At 45.9% G+C, this 20,867-nt stretch overlaps 1 protein-coding gene across 11 annotated transcripts in view; it reads left to right on the top strand.

Annotated features, from left to right (window-relative positions):
• The window catches only part of Ric8b (RIC8 guanine nucleotide exchange factor B), a 93,730-nt gene that overhangs the window by 58,011 nt on the left and 14,852 nt on the right, over positions 1-20,867 (top strand). For all 11 annotated transcript variants that reach the window (XR_010052969.1, XR_005486617.2, XR_005486618.2 and 8 more), the window contains 2 exon segments: positions 2,763-2,907; positions 13,912-14,056. Coding sequence is in view for 5 of the 11 variants with exons in the window: in XM_063263436.1 (XP_063119506.1) it covers positions 2,763-2,907; positions 13,912-14,056 (290 nt within the window). In the remaining 6 variants the exon portion in view is untranslated.

The following is a 20,867-nucleotide window of genomic DNA, read 5'->3' as shown; positions in this document are numbered from 1 at the left end:
ATGTAGTAGCAACTACCTTATTAAATCTAGCTCAGGAGTACACAAAGGAAATTGGCTTTGAGAAGCCTGTGTTTGAGCAATTACAACTGAAGAGTAGAAATTACTGACCCAGGTTGTATCAGTCTTCAACTTAGAGAAGAGATGCTGTGTTTGAAAGAGAAACTGGATCCAGCTTACCAAAGCTGTTGGGAGATAGTGTCAATATGCATGTGCCCTTTGAGAGCGACAGGAGGCAGCAGGACAGTAAGGTCTTTAAGAAACCCCAGAGAGTAGCTGATGGACTTTACATGCTAACCTTTGTAGCTGTACACACTGGATAGTAAGGGAAATGCAGCCTGTAGAAATCACCTAGCTAGTGTCTCAGTCTTCTAGAGATAAGGATTAACCCAGGAGAACTGAACTGACTCCGTCAAACAGGAACGTGTTGTCCAATTACCTTTGCCTTATTGTGCTCCACCGTTCTGGAGATGCTTTATGCGAGGATCTTACAGACGTTTGGATAGATTCCTTGTCTGACATGTGGCCTCTTTTACCTTTCAGCTGTTTCCAGTCCCCGTACTTCCTGGTGCTCACTGTAGATAAAGAGAGGTGGAGGGATTAGTTAACTACATTGGTTTTGTCATGTGCCTCATTTCCCAGGGCTGAGGTAGAAGGCACTTTCTGTGGTGTGAGTAGTTTTCCCTCTGAGAACCTGGGTTAGAGACTTGTTGTGGTCAGCATGGCAGTGGGGAGTGATGGTGTAGAACCTTTATGAGGTGTGGCCTTGAGGAAACTCCTCAGTGGGCCCGGCCTCAGCAGGATTAGTTGTAACTGTGGGGCCCTTCAGCTCTTCCAGAACACACTGTGGAGCTGCCTGACCCTCGAGTCACTATCTGGCTTTCTGTTTCTTGATGTAAGAACGCTTCCTCCTACAAGCACCCCTGCCCTTGTATATCATCCTCCTCCATTAGGGCCCCATCGCAGTAGGAAGAGTGGGTCCCCTCATCTTGGGCTTTTAGTCTCCAGAACTACGGACTAAATACACTGCTTTCTTCGTCGAAATACCCATTGCTTGGGTATTTCCGTACAGTAGCAGAAAATTAGTCCGTATATCATTTAATGGGACTCACTTGGACTTACTCATTTCCCCTCTAAGTCAGCAAATATTTGTTGGACACATAATATTCCAGGCACTTGAGACTAATAAAGAAAGGAGAAGCCATCCCTACAAAATTTACTTTAAAAAGATATTAGGATAAGCATCAGAATGGAGAGAGATGCTCAGAAAGACATGTCCCACAGCTTGGATGCGCTTCTTAAGATGTACTTCAGTGAACGAGCATACCATAAACACTTCCTATAGCAGTGGTCAGGGCACGAGGATTGTAGAAGACTGTCAGTGGGGGATGGGAAACACAGTGTAAAGCCAGTGAGGGAGAGGTCAAGAAACAGTTTCTCTTCATTGAGCAGAGACCTGGGGGCGGGGGGCAAAGAGAGGGAGAGATGTTATTGCAGATAGCATAGAGAAACATACTCGGAGAAGAAAGGTTATCTCGCCCCCAAATGCTTGGATTTGAGAGTTTCAGATTTGTAATATTTTTAGATTTGGGGATATCTGCATAGATACACAGTAAGATATCTAGCACCGGGACCCAAATGTAAGTACCAAATTCTTTCATGATTTGCATGTACCTGATCCCCAGAGCTTTAAGATATTTTACACATTTTTTTTTCTTTTTCTTTCTTTTCGGAGCTGGGGACCGAACCCAGGGCCTTGTGCTTGCTAGGCAAGTGCTCTACCACTGAGCTAAATCCCCAACCCCTATTTTACACATTTTAGCATCCCTTTACTTAACTATCACGTGAAGTTCATTGTCCTTGTCACATGTAGTTTCTATTTATGGCATCATGTCATGTCAGGTTGAATAGGCATATTCAACCTGAAATAGCCGTTATAAAATTAAACTGTAAATATAAAATGCACAAGTAAGATTTTTAAAAATTAAATACCTATTATGCTGTTAGAATAAAAAGAATTGAGAAGTCCGTGTGGCTTGGGCCCCTGAGGTATATGTGAAAGAAGGAGAGAGCATCCACACGGATGTTCAGGGAGAAGACAGGACAGTGTCAGGGGCTCCGTGTTAGACACCAGCTACTTTCTTCCCCCACTCTTCCCCCTCACGTCCTCCAGCTGGCCCACCAGGCTAGGCTGGCAAGCCCCAGAATCCCCCTGTCTCCGCACGCCCCATGCTAGGACTACAGGCCATGCCACCTCCTGTGCTTTCTGAGGGTTGGGTGCAGGTCCTCATGCTCACACAGAAAGCGCTTTACTGGCTTTACTACTCCCTCTGTTTTTGGACTCAGTCTCGCTCAGATGGGGCTAAAAGCAGACTCTGCCCTTTTCTCATCCGTCCTCTCTGAGCCTTCCGTGGACGTGGATCCTAAGCCTCTGTGCTGTCATACCCAGCAAGAAGGAAAAGTGTGACATGGACTTCAGGCTAATCTTTGCCATACACCAGAAGCACTGCGGGTGCTGCGATAGCCAGGTGTACAGGGAAGACATGCTTCTGTCCAAACAGAACTGACGACACACATTTGCGGTCTGGTATTGCTGGTGATGATGGCCTATTTCATTTTCTGCGGAAGCTCACAGTTATTTCTATTTGCGACTCTTAATGAAAACTCAACTGTAATTCATTCTAAGATTGACCAGGTGCCTGGTGCCACCCCCATGTGCCCCAGCACTGTCCACTGATGATGGCTTCTTTCACCTTTGCAATCAGGTGTTACCACCTTTGAGGGATGTGACAAATCGACCAGAAGTCGGCTCAACCGTGAGAAATAAGCTGGTGCGCCTCATGACACACGTTGACCTCGGAGTCAAGCAGATTGCTGCTGAGTTCCTCTTCGTCCTTTGCAAAGAGCGAGGTAGGTTAAACTCCCTTTGCCTTATGCTTTTTCTCTTTGAGGGGAGTTTGAGAAACTTTCCTGCTGGGTGTGGCATTGATTGCAGTCTTTGCAGAGCTGACTGCTTACCTGCTGTTAAGGGCAGCTACGCAGGTGACCAGGAGTAGTAATCTTAGTCGTAGTTGTGTGTCCCCAGCTCCCTAGGACATGCAGACACAGCTCTCCCAGAGACACAGGCATTTAGCCTTTGCCTTGTGTGTGTTTACCCCAGACCTTGTAGCATCTCAGGCTTGGAGCCATTGTCAGATCCTGCCTACTAGTCCAGATGCTATGGCCCTGGCTGGTTCCTCTGTTTCTTCTCAAAATCAAATAGAAGCTTGGTTTATCACTGACTCTTCAGTCTGTGGTCACAGAATGTTACCTGTGTAAGACATCCAAAGGTCTGTCAAGGTGTGGCTTTACCCTGGAGATAATAGAAATAATATTTCTTCTTCTTAGAATATCTTCATATAATAATCACATAATCTACCTATGTATGTATGTATGTATGTATGTATGTATGTATCTATCTATCTATCTATCTATCTATCTATCTATCTATGTATCATGTATCTATGTATCTATGTATCTATCTATCTTTCAGTGCTGGGATTTGAACTTAGGCTCTCATACATGCTACTCAACTGCCCTACCTCTGCACTATATTCCCAAAATCTTGAATCTTCTGTATTCTTCAACCTTGCTTCTGACTTTTTAGTTCAGCTACTTACGTTCCTATAATGATGGTACATTATTAGCAACGTAATTGAAGTGTTATTATAATGCTGGTAACAGTTTTTAGCAATGACAGGTGTCATGTGCTTGACGTCCTTTCAAACCACTGCCTAAACCACTGAATTCCCATAAGGACACTCTACCAGTAATATTGCTTCACTTTGGCTTCTTCCTGAATTATTAACTTCTTCCGTGATTTGAAAAAAAATTGACTTACACCTTATAATCAGATGGTTATCATAGTTCCTCACGTGTGTTGCCAAAATAGTGGCTGAGTAAATCTTCTTAGATCAAAACTGAACTGTAAGGAGGCTGGGGAGATAGGTTAATCAGTTAAGTGCTTATGGAATGGTCTGAATTGGAGGGAGATGAGGGAGAGACGGTGGGAGGATGGTGGGTAGATAGATAAGCCCAGCCTGGTGGCCCACACTTGTAATCCCAGCAGTGGAGAAGCAGAAGTGTCCCTGGAGCTGGACCGTTCAACACAATTGTCAGGCTTCAGGCCATTGAGAGGCCCTGCCTCAAAAGACACTGGACAGACAGCATTCCAAAGGAATGACGCCTAAAGTTGTCTAACTTCCACAAACTCAGGCACACACATTTGCATTTAAAAAGGTGTGTGTGTGTGTGTGTGTGTGTGTGTGTGTGTGTGTGTGTGTACCCACACACACCTGTCACCCCTTCACTTAAAACTGGATGTCAGAACTGGGGGAGAGAGGCAGCATGAGAAGCTCAGAACCCACGGACAGTGGAGGACAGCTGCGAGTGTCTGGATTGCAGTGCTCCCACAGCAAGACGGAGGTGGACATTACATCTCCATGGTGGAGGCCAGTCGCCTGGCTTACCCAGTGCGGGGGGGCGGGGGGATGGTGGGGACCAGCAACTAGCTGAGGCTGTTCTCTGACCCCCATGTGTGTCCTGTGGCACACTTGCCTACACTCACACACCCACAACGATTTTCAGATTAGTATTCTGTTAGTAGCAGTGTTACTCTTGACCAAGAAGATTGCTGATTGTTTATAGATTTTTTAAAGTGAACACATATTCCTTGTATATATCTTTAAAATTCATATATGAGTATGTATGTAAGGACGATGTCACGTTAGGTGAGTCAGTGCATAGCAAACGCAGCACGTGCTTTGTAGTGAATTCTGTGATTATTTTCATTTGAGAGGGCTGTCATCGTTCTTCCTAGGTTATCTAGGACTTGGGAAGTTTTATAATACAGCCGAACTCAGACCTAGCCTAGCTCAGCACAGTAATGTTGGTGTTGTTTGGTTTTTGGTTTTGGTTTTTTTTTTTTTTTTTTTTTCAATTAAAATTTGAAACTTCTCTGTAACCATGTGATTTTCTTTTCGCTCTTACTAAAAATACATAACTATATTCTTGGAATAAAAAACATTCATTCGGGTTGGGGATTTAGCTCAGTGGTAGAGTGCTTGCCTAGCAAGCGCAAGGCCCTGGGTTCGGTCCCCAGCTCCAAAAAAAAAAAAAAAAAAAACATTCATTCAAGGGCTGGCCAGATGGCTCAGTGGGTAAAGGCTCCTGCTCTTGAGCTTCTCTGCCTGCATTTGACCCAGGAATCTACACAGAACATTCTAGACACAGGGAGCCAGCTACTGCAGGTAACCTTTGACCTCCATATGTGTGCAGGCACACACTCAAAGTGAATGAATGAATGAATGAATGAATGAATGAATGAATGTAATGGATATCTTTAAATTCATCCATCAGAAATGTATTTTTAAGCTAGACATAGAAGTACACAAAGCAGTCAGGATTTTCACCGTCATGTCATTTACTTATGCAAATACTGGGGCAGCCAAGCCCTTAGGAATGAAACCCCCGCAGGACATGTGAAATGACAGATGGAAATTATGCTCTGCAACAGTTTGTTGCTTGGAGAACGGAGGGCTGTCGGGGTTGGCGAGGAGGCGCTGCTGTTTAGCTGCAACTCAGTGCTGCCAGTAAGGAGCTGCAGACTACACAACTCCCTCATCATTAGAAATATCCTTTCTTCATACTGTACATCCCAACCACAGTGCTTCCCCTCCACTCCTCCCTGTCCCTACTTCTTCCCCCAACCCAGAGCCAGCGCCCCACCCCCCAACCCCCTTCAGAAAAGAGCAGGTCTCCAAGAGATGACAACCAACCAAGACAAAACAAATACAAGATGACGAGGCAGAAGCCCTCATGTCAAATCTGGGCAAGACAGTCCAGATGCAGGAACAGAGTCCCAAGAGCAGGCAGAAGAGTCAGAGACTCGCCCGCTCCCACAGAAGTGCCAAGCCAACAGCCACAGCGCGTACACAGAGGACCTGGCACAGACCCCTGTGGGCCCCGTGCTTGCTGCTTCTGTCTCTGAGCCATGTGAGCCCTGCTTAGCTGAGTCCGTGGGCCATGTTCTCCTGGTGTCCTCTATGCCCTATGACTCCTCCAATCTTTCCATCCCCTTTTCCTCTGGGATTCCCCAGGTTTCAAGGGGAAGCACCCAGTGAAGACCTCCAATTCAGACTCTCCCCATAGTATCTGGCTGTGGGTCTCTGCTTCTGCTCCTACTCTCTGCTGGAGGAATCCTCTGTGCTGACAACTAAACAAAGACTGATCTCTGAGTATAGCAGAATACCATTAGGAATCGATCGATCAATCAATCAATTGATTCATTGATTGATTTTTTTGCCAGTCATGTTTGGTTCTACCCAGCTCTCCGGGCTATCCAGTTTTGGTTCCTGTCCATCCTCTCATGGAGTGGGCCTCAGATCAGAACTGGTTGGCCGCTCCCTCATGGTTTGCACCACTGTTCCGCAGCACGTCTTGTTGGTCAGAGGTTTTGTGGCTGGGTAGGTACCTGTATTTCCCTTATCGTCCTGCAGAGTTCCTTCCTGCACTGAAGAAACTGGAATGTAGGGTGAAGGTTACGTGCTGGCCTCGGTCTGACCTCTCCACCTTCAGAGTGCATGCAGATGCTTATTTTTTCTTGCTTTCTTTAAGGGATTTATTCCTTTCCTCTTTAAGGACCCTGTCGTCTTCATGTAGATGGTTTGAAGGCCGTTTTTGTCCTTCTACTGCTCTGGTAGCATAGCAGGGCCTTAGTAGACATGTGCTGCCCTGACTTACTGTGCTCTTACGCTGGCATCTGGGCATCTGAGTTTGGGCGATTATAGGTCTAGGTGCTGATTTCTGGGTTTGTCTTTGTTAGGTAGGTATTTTATTCTTTGGTTTCTGTTTCCTTCTCTTGATTCTCAGAGAGTGTGATGGCTGAGGTTGCTTCTTTACTGGTTTGCTAGGCTGGCGTGTTCATAGGGAATGCTTGCTGGTGCTGGACGCTGGGGTGCAGTGATGAGTCAGGAGAGGGAAGTCAGGAGGGGATGGTGTTGGATCCATAAGAGAAGTGGACAGGAGGGAGGCCACAGCAGGGTGATATGTTGCTGTGCTAGAGTGCAGACTGAGGGATTGGGCCTCCCTAGTCACAGAGAAAGTGAGGTCTGCAGGCCGCCCAGCTGGTTTTCTGGTAGGTGTGACCCACAGTTGAGCGAGGTGTCCGATGGACCCTGGTGTCCGGGGAGGGAGGTCAGGAGGTGATAGTCCGTGGGATCCATAGGCCGTGTGGGCAAGCTGGGAAGGGAGGCTGCAGCGGCTGTTCTGTTGCTGCAGCCCTAGGAATGTGCCCAAGGGGTGGGGTCTAGGGGAACAGAGAGAGAGCGGGTCAAATAACATCAGTCACGTGGCTAAAATTTCTCTTAAAGATACACAGAGCTACGTGTGATGTGAAGGTCCTGTAGTCTGTACCACAGAGTAGAGCAGGAAGCAGCAGGCAGAAGCAAGAAGGGTAAAGTCTTCACAGACTAGTCATGAAAGGGACACCCTGGTGTCTTAAATACCCATCTGTACCAGGACAGCCTACCTCTAGCCAGCAGGAACCAAAATGCTAACATGTGGTCATAGTTACAACTTGTTGAGCTGTGACACAACTACATTTTTATTATTCTCATGTCAGTACTTCCTAGAAATCATGCTAGCAGAAAGCAAACAAAAAATCCAACAACAACAACAACAAAAGCTGAATTCAGAAAAACAAATGCTGTTCCATATTTTCTTTGAAAATGAGAGAGAGAATGTGAATCCTAAATGTGTAAAGGGAGCCATTAGAAAGGGGCACCAGCTTAGGGTCCCAGTAGTGGAATGGGTGGAATGTGAGAGCAGGAGGGAAGACAGGTTGTCAGGGAGAGGGGACCCAGCAAAGGGGACAAGGGGGAGGAAGGGAACTGAAGAGCAGCCATAATGCCAGAGTAGGAAACTGTCCCAAAGCTCATCACTTTGCATGTGACACTTCAATACAGTTCTTCTCAAAATAATAGTACTCTTTTCAGGCTCCTTAAAAATAGTCCTCAGGGTGAGGGCGTCCTCAGGGTGAGGGCGTCCTCAGGATGAGGGTGTCCTCAGGGTGAGGGTGTTGGCATCTCTATAACTTGTTGCTTAGCTGCTGCTTTGCACTTCCTAAAAGCTTCCTCTGTGAGTTGTTTCTCCCTATTCTTTGATTTCATTTTTTTAAGCTTTTACATCTTAGAATTTTGAAAGACTGATTATTTTTCTCTCCCTACTACCCAGGGAGAGCTCACCTTACGACTGGTCAGCCATTTCCTTTCTAGTTCCAGTAGTAGTAGGACACACTTCCCACCACCCTCAGCACGGTCACAGGCCACCTGATTCTCTGGAGCAAAGGGCGTCTTCATCTCTACCCTACTGCGGTTTCTACAGTGGTTGGAGTATTTGCACCACCTCTCAGTACGTCTGTGCTAGGGCAGTTCTAGATGACCTTAGACAGCCGTTCTTTTCCATTTCCTTTGCCGATAATCATTCAGTCCCACTTTTAACTCCCTGCTCTCTCTGCTCTTGGCTTCTGCTTCAGGATGAAGCCACCATGTTTAGCCTGGCGACTGAACACCACCTGCACCTGCGTTCTCAGAGCTGCCCCTCCTCCTGTCTGAAGCGGAATGCACTTTCTCCAATGCCCATGCTCCTCAGCCTTTCTGTAGCCTTTGCTCACATCCGCTGTGAAGGACAGTTGTCTACATTACCCCACCTACCTTCTATACATGTACAACTTACTATACCTCTCAGACTTTACTTCCCTAAATTTCATTTTTCTCTTCCATTTTGTTCCCACACCACTTCATGTTATATGCCTTTAAAATCATTTTCTTAAAATATTAATATAGTCAGGCCTCCTGTTTCTAATCTGATTTTTTTTTTTTTTTTTTTTTTTGTCTATCTTCCAGGGGACTAACAGGGTTTGTTATAAAATGTGGACAGAATGTTGTCATTGCTCCCTTGTAAACTTGAAGTGCTTCCTCACTGCTTGCCTGGGGAGGCCCACGTTCTACCCTCGCCCTTGCCTCTGTAGTGTTTCACTTGTGTTAGTGAATCCCCGCTCCTTCCTGCTTCTAACATGGTTGCTTTAGCGTTGCCTGGGCTGCCCTTCCCCATGTCCTCAGCTCATGGAGCTTTGGCTTTAAAGAGCATCATGAACTTTGTCTCCGAAGAACTCTCTGGCTATTCTGGCAGAGTAGACTTTCTTCGTGGTGCCTGCCATTTTTACTCCCCTGTCTTGTCAGGCTTTCCCCATTTGCTGCGCTCTAACTCTGTAGCACTTGCATCCCCATCATCCAGTTTCTTTCCATTGGAGACCTTGTATCTTACAGGTAGTTACCAGTGTATTCCCGTGAGTTCGCTCATGTGGGCATGTTAGCATGTGTCTCCCCACAGTGAAGTGTGGCTTCGTAAAGCTGGGGTCATACTTGCTACCGTGGCAGCCTGGAGGGACGACTTTATGTACTTTGTATACACAACATAACTTTAGGGACTCCAAACAAGAGCTTTTAGACCTCCTGGTGTTTGAGCCTTTAGGGGAAGCAGGAGAGGCTCACTCCAGGAAGGTAACACAGTTGGATTTGTGTTGAAGAGAAGGTGACCGTGCACCTATATAGAAGCAGAGATGGGGGGGTTGGGGATTTAGCTCAGTGGTAGAGCGTTTGCCTAGTAAGCGCAAGGCCCTGGGTTCGGTCCTCAGCTCCGAAAAGAAAAAAGAAAAGAAAAGAAAAAAAAAAAGAAGCAGAGATGGGAAGATAGGAACTAGAAAGCGGTACCAGTTAGAGGAGCTGCTGGCTCTAGAAGGTGTAGTAGAGCTTAACTGGATGGAGCAGTTCCCATGGAGAAGGGAGGGTGGTCTCTGGGATGCTTTCCTCTCCAAAGGGATGGAAGCTCTGCTTTGTGATAAAACGGGAGAACTAATGTCCATGAGGCTTTCAGCGCTGCCTGCCAGCACGTGTCTCACCAGCATGCACTGTGGGGCTGCATTCTCTCCTATCCTTAAAGCACCAGCTTGCTGAGAACCATCCAGATTCCAGCAGCATCTTTAGGTCAGACAGTTGCCATGACAAAACCAGGCATCCTTGGGTGGGCCCATGCGTGTCTACGTAAGCACCACCATGAGATCCATCCTTCCTTCCTTCCTTCCTTCCTTCCTTCCTTCCTTCCTTCCTTCCTTCCTTCCTTCCTTCCTTCCTTGGTAAGCCGGGTTCAGTCAGTGTTCCTTTGCCCTTCACGACGTCCAGTGGGTTAGATAGGATATTTAGCAGCCACTGAAAGGTTTCCCCAGGACTTCTCTCTGTAGGGTTTTAAATTCCTCTCAACTCCCTTCTTGGCTTTAAACTTCTTGTGGTTTAAAATCTTAACAAAATTTTATGTAACTTTATTTTTGGAGCATTAATATGTCTTAAGTCATCTTTGTAACCCATTTTTCTCAGAGTTGACATATGTTCCAGTAAATATTGTCATTCTTAACTAGGCATTCGTGTTCTAGGTCTCAGGTTTGTGGCCCTTGATCATCAGGGGGTTTGTGTCTGACCACACATGCTGGCTCTGAGTGTCACAATGTCTGTTCACTGCAGACGTTTGTTCTGTCCCCTTAGTGATTCCTTATGCGCTGCCTAGCGTACTCCAATCACCGCACCTCAAGGCACTGGCCACAAGAGACAGCGCCTGCATCAACCTACTCAAGGGTTCAGATTGCTTCCCCTCATTAAATACTTACAGAGTGTTTGCCAGCAGCACTGAGGAGGAGTGCAGCGACCGACAGGTTTAAGCTGAGTGAGAACCTAGGAAGGGGGAGTGAGGCCCAGGCCAGCTGGGGTTACAGAGGATAACTCTAGTTGAGTTTTTTGATGTCATTAACCCACGTCTCCTTTTACATAAATGTGACCGGTTTGTATACTCCTTGACAGGAAGGATGGCTTCACTTGTCCCTGGAGGGGGTATTTTCTCTATCAAAGGGCGCTTTCCACTAGGAATGTTCCAAACTTAACAGCTTTATTCACGTTGTCCGTGCGCTTTATAATCACACTCTGACTAGAATATCCCCTTATCTCTTTCTCCATCTTAACCCTCTATAAGATCCTCGACATTTTTTTTGTTTTTAAAATGTAAACACGAGTATTATAGTTGCATTATTTCCATCCCTCCCCACCCAACTCCCCCATGCCCCCCACTCTCTCAGATTCATGAATTCTAATATAATTACATAGTTATATACACACACTCACAACCTTCTGAGCTGATTTAGTTTGCCGTTATGTGCGTGTGTTTTGGGCTGACCACTTGGAATTGTGTAACCTAAGGGAGCTCATTGCTGGAGAAAACGGATCCCTCCTTTCTCAGCAGCCACTGATTGCCTGTAACCCTTCATCAGAGGGTGGGGCTTTAGGAAATCCCTGTCCATGGAGGCGAGTTGACTGACAGTGTCACTCTGCAGATCTTATTTAGGAAACTACACTGTTGAGGTTTGTGGGTGTGGCGTCCCCCTTACAGTGTCTGGAAGCGAAGACCCTGGGGCTCTGGCTCTCAGAGTCTTTTCCACCTCACCTCCCAGTGCCACGCCCTGAGTCTTAGGTGTAGGTATTCTTCGTAGATGTGCTGGACGGACTGTGCTCTCCACTGCCGTTTATTCCCTGCAGTTTGATCAGTCGTGGACCTCTGTAATAGCCTCCATCTGCTTTGATGAGGGATGAGACTGTCTGTGGGCATCAAGATGAGTATTCACTCAGCAATTAGGTCACATTAGGGAAATGACGGGTGGTTTCTCCTGTGGGGTCCATGACCTCTCCAGCAGGGGTCATTAGCTAGCTTTACAGTACCAGCTCTCATTCCTTCCAAGATCCAATCAGACAGCCCTTGGTTAGCCTCAAGACAAAAGTGTGACTGTTGCACCTCTGGGAACACCTTGACCATAGGCTCCATGATGGGTCAGACTGCTGCTTACCTTTCTCCTGGGCAGCTTGTACTGCACCTTCAGATACACCAAAGTTAGCCCTAAGCGAGGAGCCTTCAAGGGCAGTTTCAGAGTGATTCCTCCAAGTCCTGTGTTTGCAGTGTGGTTCTGGGGAGCAACGAAGGCAAGAGCAATGGCTATATTGTTTGGGGGAGGTCCCTTGGACCCTTCTTGACCAACAGCTTTAAATGGGGGTTTCTCATGCCTGGCACTGGGGTTGCTCTTAGATAGTCTGTGGCACTTGGTAGAGAGCATTATCATCACCCTACGTGATGTAACTATACACACACACACACACACACACACACACACACATACACACATACACACACACTATATGTACTTGTAAGCTTACAGCTGTTTCAAACACTCGTAGTGTTGTTGCTTATCTCTCCCTCCTCCTTCTGTATGATCCTCTATGCTGAAGTTCACATACATATTTTCCCCTTCCTCCTTAGCACCTATGTATGCGTCTCTGAATTTTTTCCAGCATTAATTTTTGAGGTGAATGGTATAAGTTATGGTGCTTTCAAATGTAGGTTTTATTGTGACTTTATACATGGATAAATGTGTGGTGTTGTTTTCTATACTTGACCTTAGGATGTCAACTTATGAACATTCTACTCAGAGCTTTCAGCAAGGCTTTCAATCTTTCTATTATATACATGATTGTGTGCTTGAAAATTACCTGACAAAAACAATATACACTCATGTAAAGTTGCCTTTAACTGTTCAGTATATTCCTTAAAAAGTTCATAAGTCACACGCGCACATGCACACGTGCGCACAGACACACACACACACACACACAGACACACACACTCACACGCGCGCGCGCACACCTCAGTACAGGGTTTCTTTGCAAAGAGTTTTGGGTCAGCTCATTTAAAGGATATTACTCCATCAGTAGGTAATAATTACAGAAGACCTGTTCCATGTGTTCTGAATAACACAATAGTTTTATGTAGTACTCACCAAAGGGAAAGGAATACGGACTTACCTTTGGCCATGTAGTCTTCTACAGTCCTCAGTGGTATTCACTTGGGAGGTGAGTAGTTCTTACTCCATTTCTGCACGTCAGAGAACTGGGGTAGAGCTGTAAAACATTCTATCCAAGTTCCGCCAGCTAGTAATGGTGATAGTACTGAAATCAAGCCAGTCGGACCCAGTGGGCGTCCTGTTTATATGCTGTCGCTAAGTTTCTTATGTTAATGTGTATGTTAAATCCATGTGTATGTATACATATAAAGGCCCAAAGTTGATTTTGGTGTCTTCCTCAATGGCTGTCCACTTTATTCATTTATTTATTGTCCACACTTTTGTCTCTCAGTTGAATCTGGAGCTCGCTAGTACCTAGGAAATCCCATCTCTTTCTTACAAGTCCCCCACCCCCCAGCTTTCACCTGGGTTCTGGAGGTCTGAGTGCTGTCTTCATGCCTGTGTCCCAAGTACTTTTTCCCCAGCCTGCCCCGCCCTGCTGACTGGTTCTTTAGCCTTTCCTACTTGCTAATATCCTTAAGTGTTCTTATTTCTTATATATTTTCCTTCCTATCCCTTTAAGGATTAAAAACAATTTACAGTTGTTCATACCTCTCATGTAAAAACTTAATCTGACTTTCATTATCTTTAGTAAAAAATAATATCAGAAACCAAAAAGTTAATACATGAGTCTTACCATAGGAGCACAGAGGCTCTACCTCGGTCAAAGTGTGTACGCAAGAGTAATTAAAGAATTCCTGATACCTACAGACAGCATCTTAGTCTTCACATCAGCCAGGAGCATTTGTAGTAGTTCCTTCCGTCTTGCTACTATGTGCCTAAAGGGTTCCTGCCGTGGCAGGAGTGCCCACCTCTCTGTGCTGTGAGTGGGTGGTGGTGGTCAGTACCGTGGGATGCCTATCTCAGACTCTGTTGTGTCTTTGCAGTGGATAGTCTGCTGAAGTACACTGGCTATGGGAACGCTGCAGGACTGCTGGCTGCCAGGGGCCTCTTGGCTGGAGGAAGAGGAGACAATTGGTACTCAGAGGACGAGGACACGGACACTGAGGAATACAAAAACGCAAAACCAAAGTATAGTACTACGTTTCTGTCTGCTTAGGTAGCGGTGCCTTTCGGTTGGTGGTTGGCCTTCTACCTTCTTTGGCTCTCCTTTTCCAGTGCTTTCTCTTGGGAATTTGTTTGTTTTCCATCTACTGGTGTTTTTAGAGGCAGCTTCAAATAGTCCCTTAGAGTACCTTCAAGGGATCGAGGAAGGATCGTGTCTCACAAGATGCGCTGCATGAGTCTTTCAACAAGCCCACTTCCCTCTTTGAAGCAGTAAGCGTGTGGTGGCGATGTTAGATGCCGGTGATCCATTTGAAAGTGTATTACGTTGGCCTTCCTTTCTGTGAGGCTTTAAAACATACAGGTTTTTAAGTTGGTTTTTTGATGCTTCAGTCACCTTCAATACCCTCGCATACAACCCCTCACAAGTCAGAAATACTGCAGCAAGGCACATGACCCCAAAGGGAAAGGAGCTGGCTCTGCCCTGAATTGTAATCAGACGTGCAGGTGGGAACTCGGTTTCTAACGGGTGTTTAGCACCCTGAAGGAACAAACCTGAAATCCTATGATGTCTCTCAGTCAGTATGTACAAAGGAAAGACATTGTTGAATCCTTAAAGCAGCTGCCACCTCTCTTCCCTCTCTCTTCCTCCTGTCCTCCTCCACCCCTCTCATCCTCGCCTACTCTCGGCTGTCTTGTCACTTGCTAGCTGTCATTTGAACTGAGTTTTTACTGGGCCCCGTTACTGATTGCTAGTAAGGCGCCCTTCATTGTGGGCTTGTCGGTGATACTGCCCTGCTGTCTTTTACTGGCCGCCTTCTAGAGAGTGACATGGGTCATGAAGTAGGTAATCAAGAATAAAAACTCGCAATCTGTAAAATCAAGTATAGATTGTGTTCTGTTGACATGAAAATATTAAATTTCCATAAGGTGAAAATGACCAATCTCCGAGCAGCAGAAACAACATACCCTGTATCTGGACAAACTAGGTTCGAGTACATAGTGTTATTTTTAGCATCCCTAACACTCAGCTTCGCCAAGGTCTTACAGAATGTTACCTAAGAAGCAAAGGGTCTGCTGGGGGAGGGAATGGCAGTAGCTCTTGGGCCGTGAATTTTGTAGACAACTATCACTTAGATGCTGTGGCTCGAACATCTCTGGGGAGATTTTGAATATAAAATAGGGGAATTATACTTCTTTAAGTCAGTATTCTAAACTAGTCTCACAAGCTCTTGTCTCGAATAATTCTACAAACTGCATTTCCAAATCATTTAATCCTCGGTGTCTTTTCATTTGAGGCTGAAACATACACTTGTTGGAGAGCCCTTCTCTTTGTTGGTGGTGTGTGTTTGGAGGTGGGGGCAGGTACTCACTGTGTCGCACAGGCTGGTCTCAAACTCATGGACTCAGGCGATCCCTCCACCCTAGCTTCCCCAGTAGCTGAGAGTGTAAGCACGCCCACCACATCAGCAAAGAGGCTTGTTGTAAGGGAAGATGAACATTAGCTATCTCTCAGATTCCAGGGCAGGTTGGGAACTCATGTGTTCAAGGATGTTGGCGTCTTTACATTTCCGTATATATGGTTGGTTTTGTCTAAGATGGCTCCTAGTCACTTAACTAGAAAGTAAAGAGTGCTGCCATACCAAGAAGCTCAAAGGAAGCCCAGGAGCGCTGGGTCCCCCTCAGCAGTGTAGGAAACTAGACTTTATCACAGAGGCAGTCTTAGACCTCAAGAGAGCACCTTCTGTTTGAATCAGTTTGATGATGTCTGACACAGTTCCTGTCTGAGATCTCTGCCATGGACACTGTGGACGAACAAAATTGTACTCGGGCTTTGCAGCCTTCGTGGTATTTGTCTCAGCCCTCAGGCTTGGCCAGAGTCGTTACTAATGTAAAGTCTTTGTCTTTGAAACGTGGCTTCTTACAAGCATAAATACGTTTTCACCTAGTGCCCTCAGCAGGAAAGTGTTTCCTCTACTTTAAAGCGTTCTTCCTTCCAGGGCCCCTATGGACCTTGTCAGTAAGGCAGCCCTGGTTACCCTGGGGTGGCCCTCGGGGATCAGAGCAGTTGGTAGCACTCTTTACTGCTCGGATCAAGCTTCAAGAGTTGGCATCTGAAAGGATTGCTCATTTTACTGTACCCTCGGCCAGTCAGCATTCCCAGGGTCTCGCTCCAATCTCTTATGATGCATTTATTCACAACGGTTGCTACTATTGGCAGAAGTGATCACTCTTCATGCAGTTGGCCCAAGTCCCGTTGTCAAAAATGTAAGTGCATTCTGATTAACGCACCGAGGAAACCTTCAGTCCTTTATTGGACTCTAAACCAGGAATTGTGTGGAGCTTCCGTCTGGGCTTTGGGACACAGTTAATTTACAGCAGTCTCTTTTGTGTCAAAATAAATGTAGTTAACAGACTGGAGGTGACTTTCTGCAGTTAGTCGCTTTTAAACAAAGTGCACTCATAGAATTGAGATGCCTGCCACAAGGAAATCCAGGCAGGCAGGCTTGCTAAGTTCTCACGCACGGCCCTTTATCAAAAGGAAAGTCTATCTAAACTCTTCGTTTGACTGATTTTAAGCAGGATTTACTCTGTAGCCCTAGCTGGCATAAACCTCACATCCAGGTGAGGCCGGCCTCACATTCACAGAGAGACACCTGCCTCAGCCTCCCAAGTGCTGGGGCAGACCTGCACCACTGCATGCACAGATGTTAACTCTATACTCACTGCTTTCTCCCATGCCTCTGAGCACAGAGCCCTGACAAGTGATGTCTCATCCTAATGGTCAGTGAAGATGCGTGTCGGTGTGCTTGGCTTACCTCCTTCCAGCTTTGGATCTGTAGCTTTCAGGCTAGATACAGAGGCAGCCAGAGGCGCCTTGGGGGTGCTCTGTAGAGAGGCAGGAGGGCAGAGTCACAATGGCCAGAACCCTGGGTAATATCTGACAGTCTTCACAGTAGTTTGTAGAGTCCAGAAACACTCTCAGTATAGTTACCTGACTACAGTGATCTCAGATGCTGGGGCACTGTCACATAGGCTGCTCCTTGAGCACAAGGCTTCGTGCCTGGGTTCTCTTCCCCTTGTTAAAGTTTTGCTGTGCTGCTGGTGAGTGTCTTATTATTGTATCAATTGTATGGGTTTACTATTTCTTTAAGCACTCGAGCCACAAATCAGACTTGAAGATTCTTCTCTTTGCCTAATCTGGGCTGACTAGGATTTAGCTAACTTTTAGAAAAATAAGGTTTATGACTACAAGCATTCAGTGAAATACATCTAGCTCACAGAAAGCCCAAGTTGAAAACAAAGTCATTACTCCTTCTGCCCCTCCATAGCACCTCCACACACTTAATAGCCTTTGCCGCTTGCACTTTCAGAATGGAATTTTCTCAGTTCCAGACTGACACTGAACTCAGAATCCCCCTGTCTCAGCTTCCCAAGCCTGAGACTATAGGTACATACCACTACAACTGGCTTCAGAGAAAGCGGCATCATCTTCACTTCTGTTTTTTTTTTTTATGTGGGAAGTAACGTACACAACATGAAATTAGCATTCCAGCCAGTTTAGCCTGGGAACCCAGTGGCAGTCAGTGCTTTTACACTGCTACACAGCCATGTGCAGAGCTGCGTAGACAGGTGTCACCGTATCACTTAGACTGATCTCAAACCCACAGTCCTCCTGCCTCGGCCTTGAGGGTGCTGGGATTGCATGCGTACTGCTGTGTCCAGGTTATCTCCAGAACTGTCCATATTGTGATGTTTGCGCCCTGTGGGTCCCACCACTGTTGCCGAGGTGTAGCCCTTTGCCAGAACTCTGAGTAAAACTTAAGCCCTGCCTCTAGAGGGTGAAGCTCTCATAGAGCTAAGTTTCCACGTAGTTCTTTTTGTTAACCAGAAACAGCAATTGTTAGAAGATTAAAGTAATTGAAATGTATTTCAGCTTCTATAGACATACTCTACCATTTTAGTATGTTGTAATCCTCCTGTTGTCAGGCCATAACATGCCAGTTCACGTAATGGTCATTTAAAATAAAAAAAAAATCATGGCTTGTATCAACAGGAGTTCAGACACTAATTGGAAGATAAAATTAATTGCAGGGGTGGAATGATGGGGAAGGGGAGGAGGGACCAGGTAAATAAACAAACAAACAAATAAATAAAATCCATTCTCCAAAGGCCCACCACCCACCACAGTTAGTGTCCTTAAAGGAACTCAGCCTTCAAGCAAAGTGAAGATAACCTCAGGGTTTCATACTGGTGAGATTTTGAAACGTAATTGCTGTCTTTGAGTGTATGTATTTGTTCATCCCAAAATATACAACTTCACATTATTGTTGCGTGGCGACTTGTTTCCTCTTCTCCTGGGTGGAAGACATGAGACTGCCTGGAGGGGAAAGGTAGGTCCCATCTGACTTCTGCCACTACACCTTGGCATTATTCTCTTGAGAGAATGGCACGGTGCATTGTCCTGGCTTGTGTTTTACGTGGTTTTGCTTGCATTCTCCTGAGTATTATAATGGGGGGAAATGTATTAAAGGGAGACATGAACCAGTGTTTGTGACGTATGTTAAAGGGAGGTGGGGGTGCAGTGGTATTATGCAGTGGCGTTGTCTCCAGGGATGGGGTAGGGGCCTCACTCTGTGAGAGAGAATGCTGCCTTCATGCTCACTTGGAAGCTAAATCCAGAGAAAGCAGGAGAGTCAAGAACAGCTTGTAGAAAACAGATGTTATCCTACCAGTGCACACCTTTTATCCCAGCACTTGGTTGGCAGAGACGTGCAGAGTTCTGAGTTCAAGGCCAGACTGGCCTACTCAACCAGTTCAGGACAGCCAAGGGTACACAGAGAAACCCTGTTTCAAACGAAAAACAACAGCAAAGATACCAAGGAAAGAACCAGTCTGCCTAACCTGGGAGTCTGTGCCTGACTGTGCTACGGGCCTACAGCAGCACAGGCCTCCCCAGTGCGTCCTGAGTGTTTCTGAGGTACACGATTGTCTGTGCTAATGTTTTCCAAACGTCTACAGGCACATCCCTCACATCACACCTCTGTCGGTGGGAGAAGCCTCTCAGGTGGCAAATAAGAGTGCTCCTCATTGCTTCTTTCTTCCCCTTCCCTTTCCTTCCCGTAAGACCCGATTTCCCTTGCTTGAGAGTAGTGTCTGTCTGTAACAAGTATCTTTATTTGGTTGCTTTTATAATTTAGCAAGTAGCAAGCGCCATGTACCCAAACAGATGACAGCACAGCATCTCCAGGCATCTCTTCTCAGAAACCTTGGGAAATACAGGGATCCCTTTAGCAATTTTGTGATGGCATCTAGCCACAGAGTTTTTCTCATTGGCAGGTACCTTTAAAAGGGAGAGTTAAGAGCAGTGTCTAAACAGAACACTTGAGCCCAGTCTATCATGATACCATGGGGAAGTTTATATGTCAGTCTGAGGTCAGGCCAGTTCTGGGTCCCCAAGTGGTTCTGGTGTATAGTCAAAACAAGGAATAAGGGACCAATCAGTACAGTATTGAGGTTCCCCCCACCCCCCGGGTTCCTGAAGTACTGTAGAGAATACCTAGAAGCAAGTGTGTGAGAGCAAACAGATGGGCCTCCAGGTCACCATATCTTCTTCTTGCACCGTTCCCACCTTTTCCCTGAGTGATTCCACAATGTTCTTTCTGTCTGGCACATGGTTTACAGTTTGGAACAAGAGGTTTTTTTGGTTTGTTCATTTGCTTTTTTAGGGAAGATGTAGTTCTGGGGATTTAACGCATGGCCTCACAACTCCTAGATTTTCAGCAAGTGCTCTACCACTGGGCTGCAACCCGGTCTCCTTTAAACCTTGGCAAATTACTCAGGCTGGCTTTTGGCTAGAATTTGCACTCTAGTCTTTCAGCCCCAAGTAGGAATCTCAGATATGTACCATTAAGTCCAGCAGATCAAATGTTTTGACTGCAGTTCTAGTCATAGGCCCTATCTAAGAAAGTCCGCACAGACTTTAAACTTAGTTTGCTAAGACAGCAAAGGCAGACCCTTCCTCAAGAATCTGTGTGGTGTATAGCCTTTGAGGAATATAGAAAAAGAAAAGGAATTTGGTAGTGATTAGTGGTGGTTACCCATTCGCTAACCTTCACTGTAACTGAGACGTCTCAAATGGGAGTGGACACCGGCCTCCGGAGGAGCAGTAATTTTAGTGTCTTTAGTTAGCTGACATGACATTTTTTCTTGAGTTTACCCCAAGCTTCCAACTTCACAGTTTGCACTTGACTGTCCCACTGGTTTGCTTCTCCTGGCTAGGCCCTGAGAGCCCTTAGGAGATCATCTGTTAACACTGTGTAACAGAGATGCAGGGTTCTATGGTTTTGATCATTAAAGCAGTCTGTATTTGGCTGGTGTGAGATACTTGAACTGTGGTTGTGGCTGCATCTTAAGAATAATGTTTTAAGGCGCTGACATTTAGCAGACATTGAAAGAGCTGTGTTCTGTTTCCCATCCTCAGTACAGAAGAGGAGATAGAAGTGTGGCCTTTTATTTCAGAGTGTAATTCCTTTCCTTGGTGTTAGCATGTCACAAAAAGCTTATAGGAAATAGTTATTGTTGAGCTCTGTCCAGATCTGTTTCCAGAAAGCTAAGGTGCCATGTTTGCGTCTTGATGGTTTAGATCTGTTTCCAGAAAGCTAAGGTGCCATGTTTGCGTCTTGGTGGTCCAGTTTTCACTTTTTTCCTTGGTCAGTTCAGATCTAATTAAAATTACTTTTCAGCTTGATTGTTGACTGTTTTAAGCACTCATTACCTTTGTGGTCTCACTAATGGACTAATTTCCTGAGATTATACATTGGCGAGCTCTCATTTC

The sequence above is a fragment of the Rattus norvegicus genome, chromosome 7 (genome assembly GCF_036323735.1).
Source record: "Rattus norvegicus strain BN/NHsdMcwi chromosome 7, GRCr8, whole genome shotgun sequence".
Taxonomy (NCBI): Eukaryota; Metazoa; Chordata; class Mammalia; order Rodentia; family Muridae; genus Rattus; species Rattus norvegicus.
The sequence above is the reverse complement of the archived record's forward strand: the minus strand, read 5'-3'. Positions and strand labels throughout refer to the sequence as shown.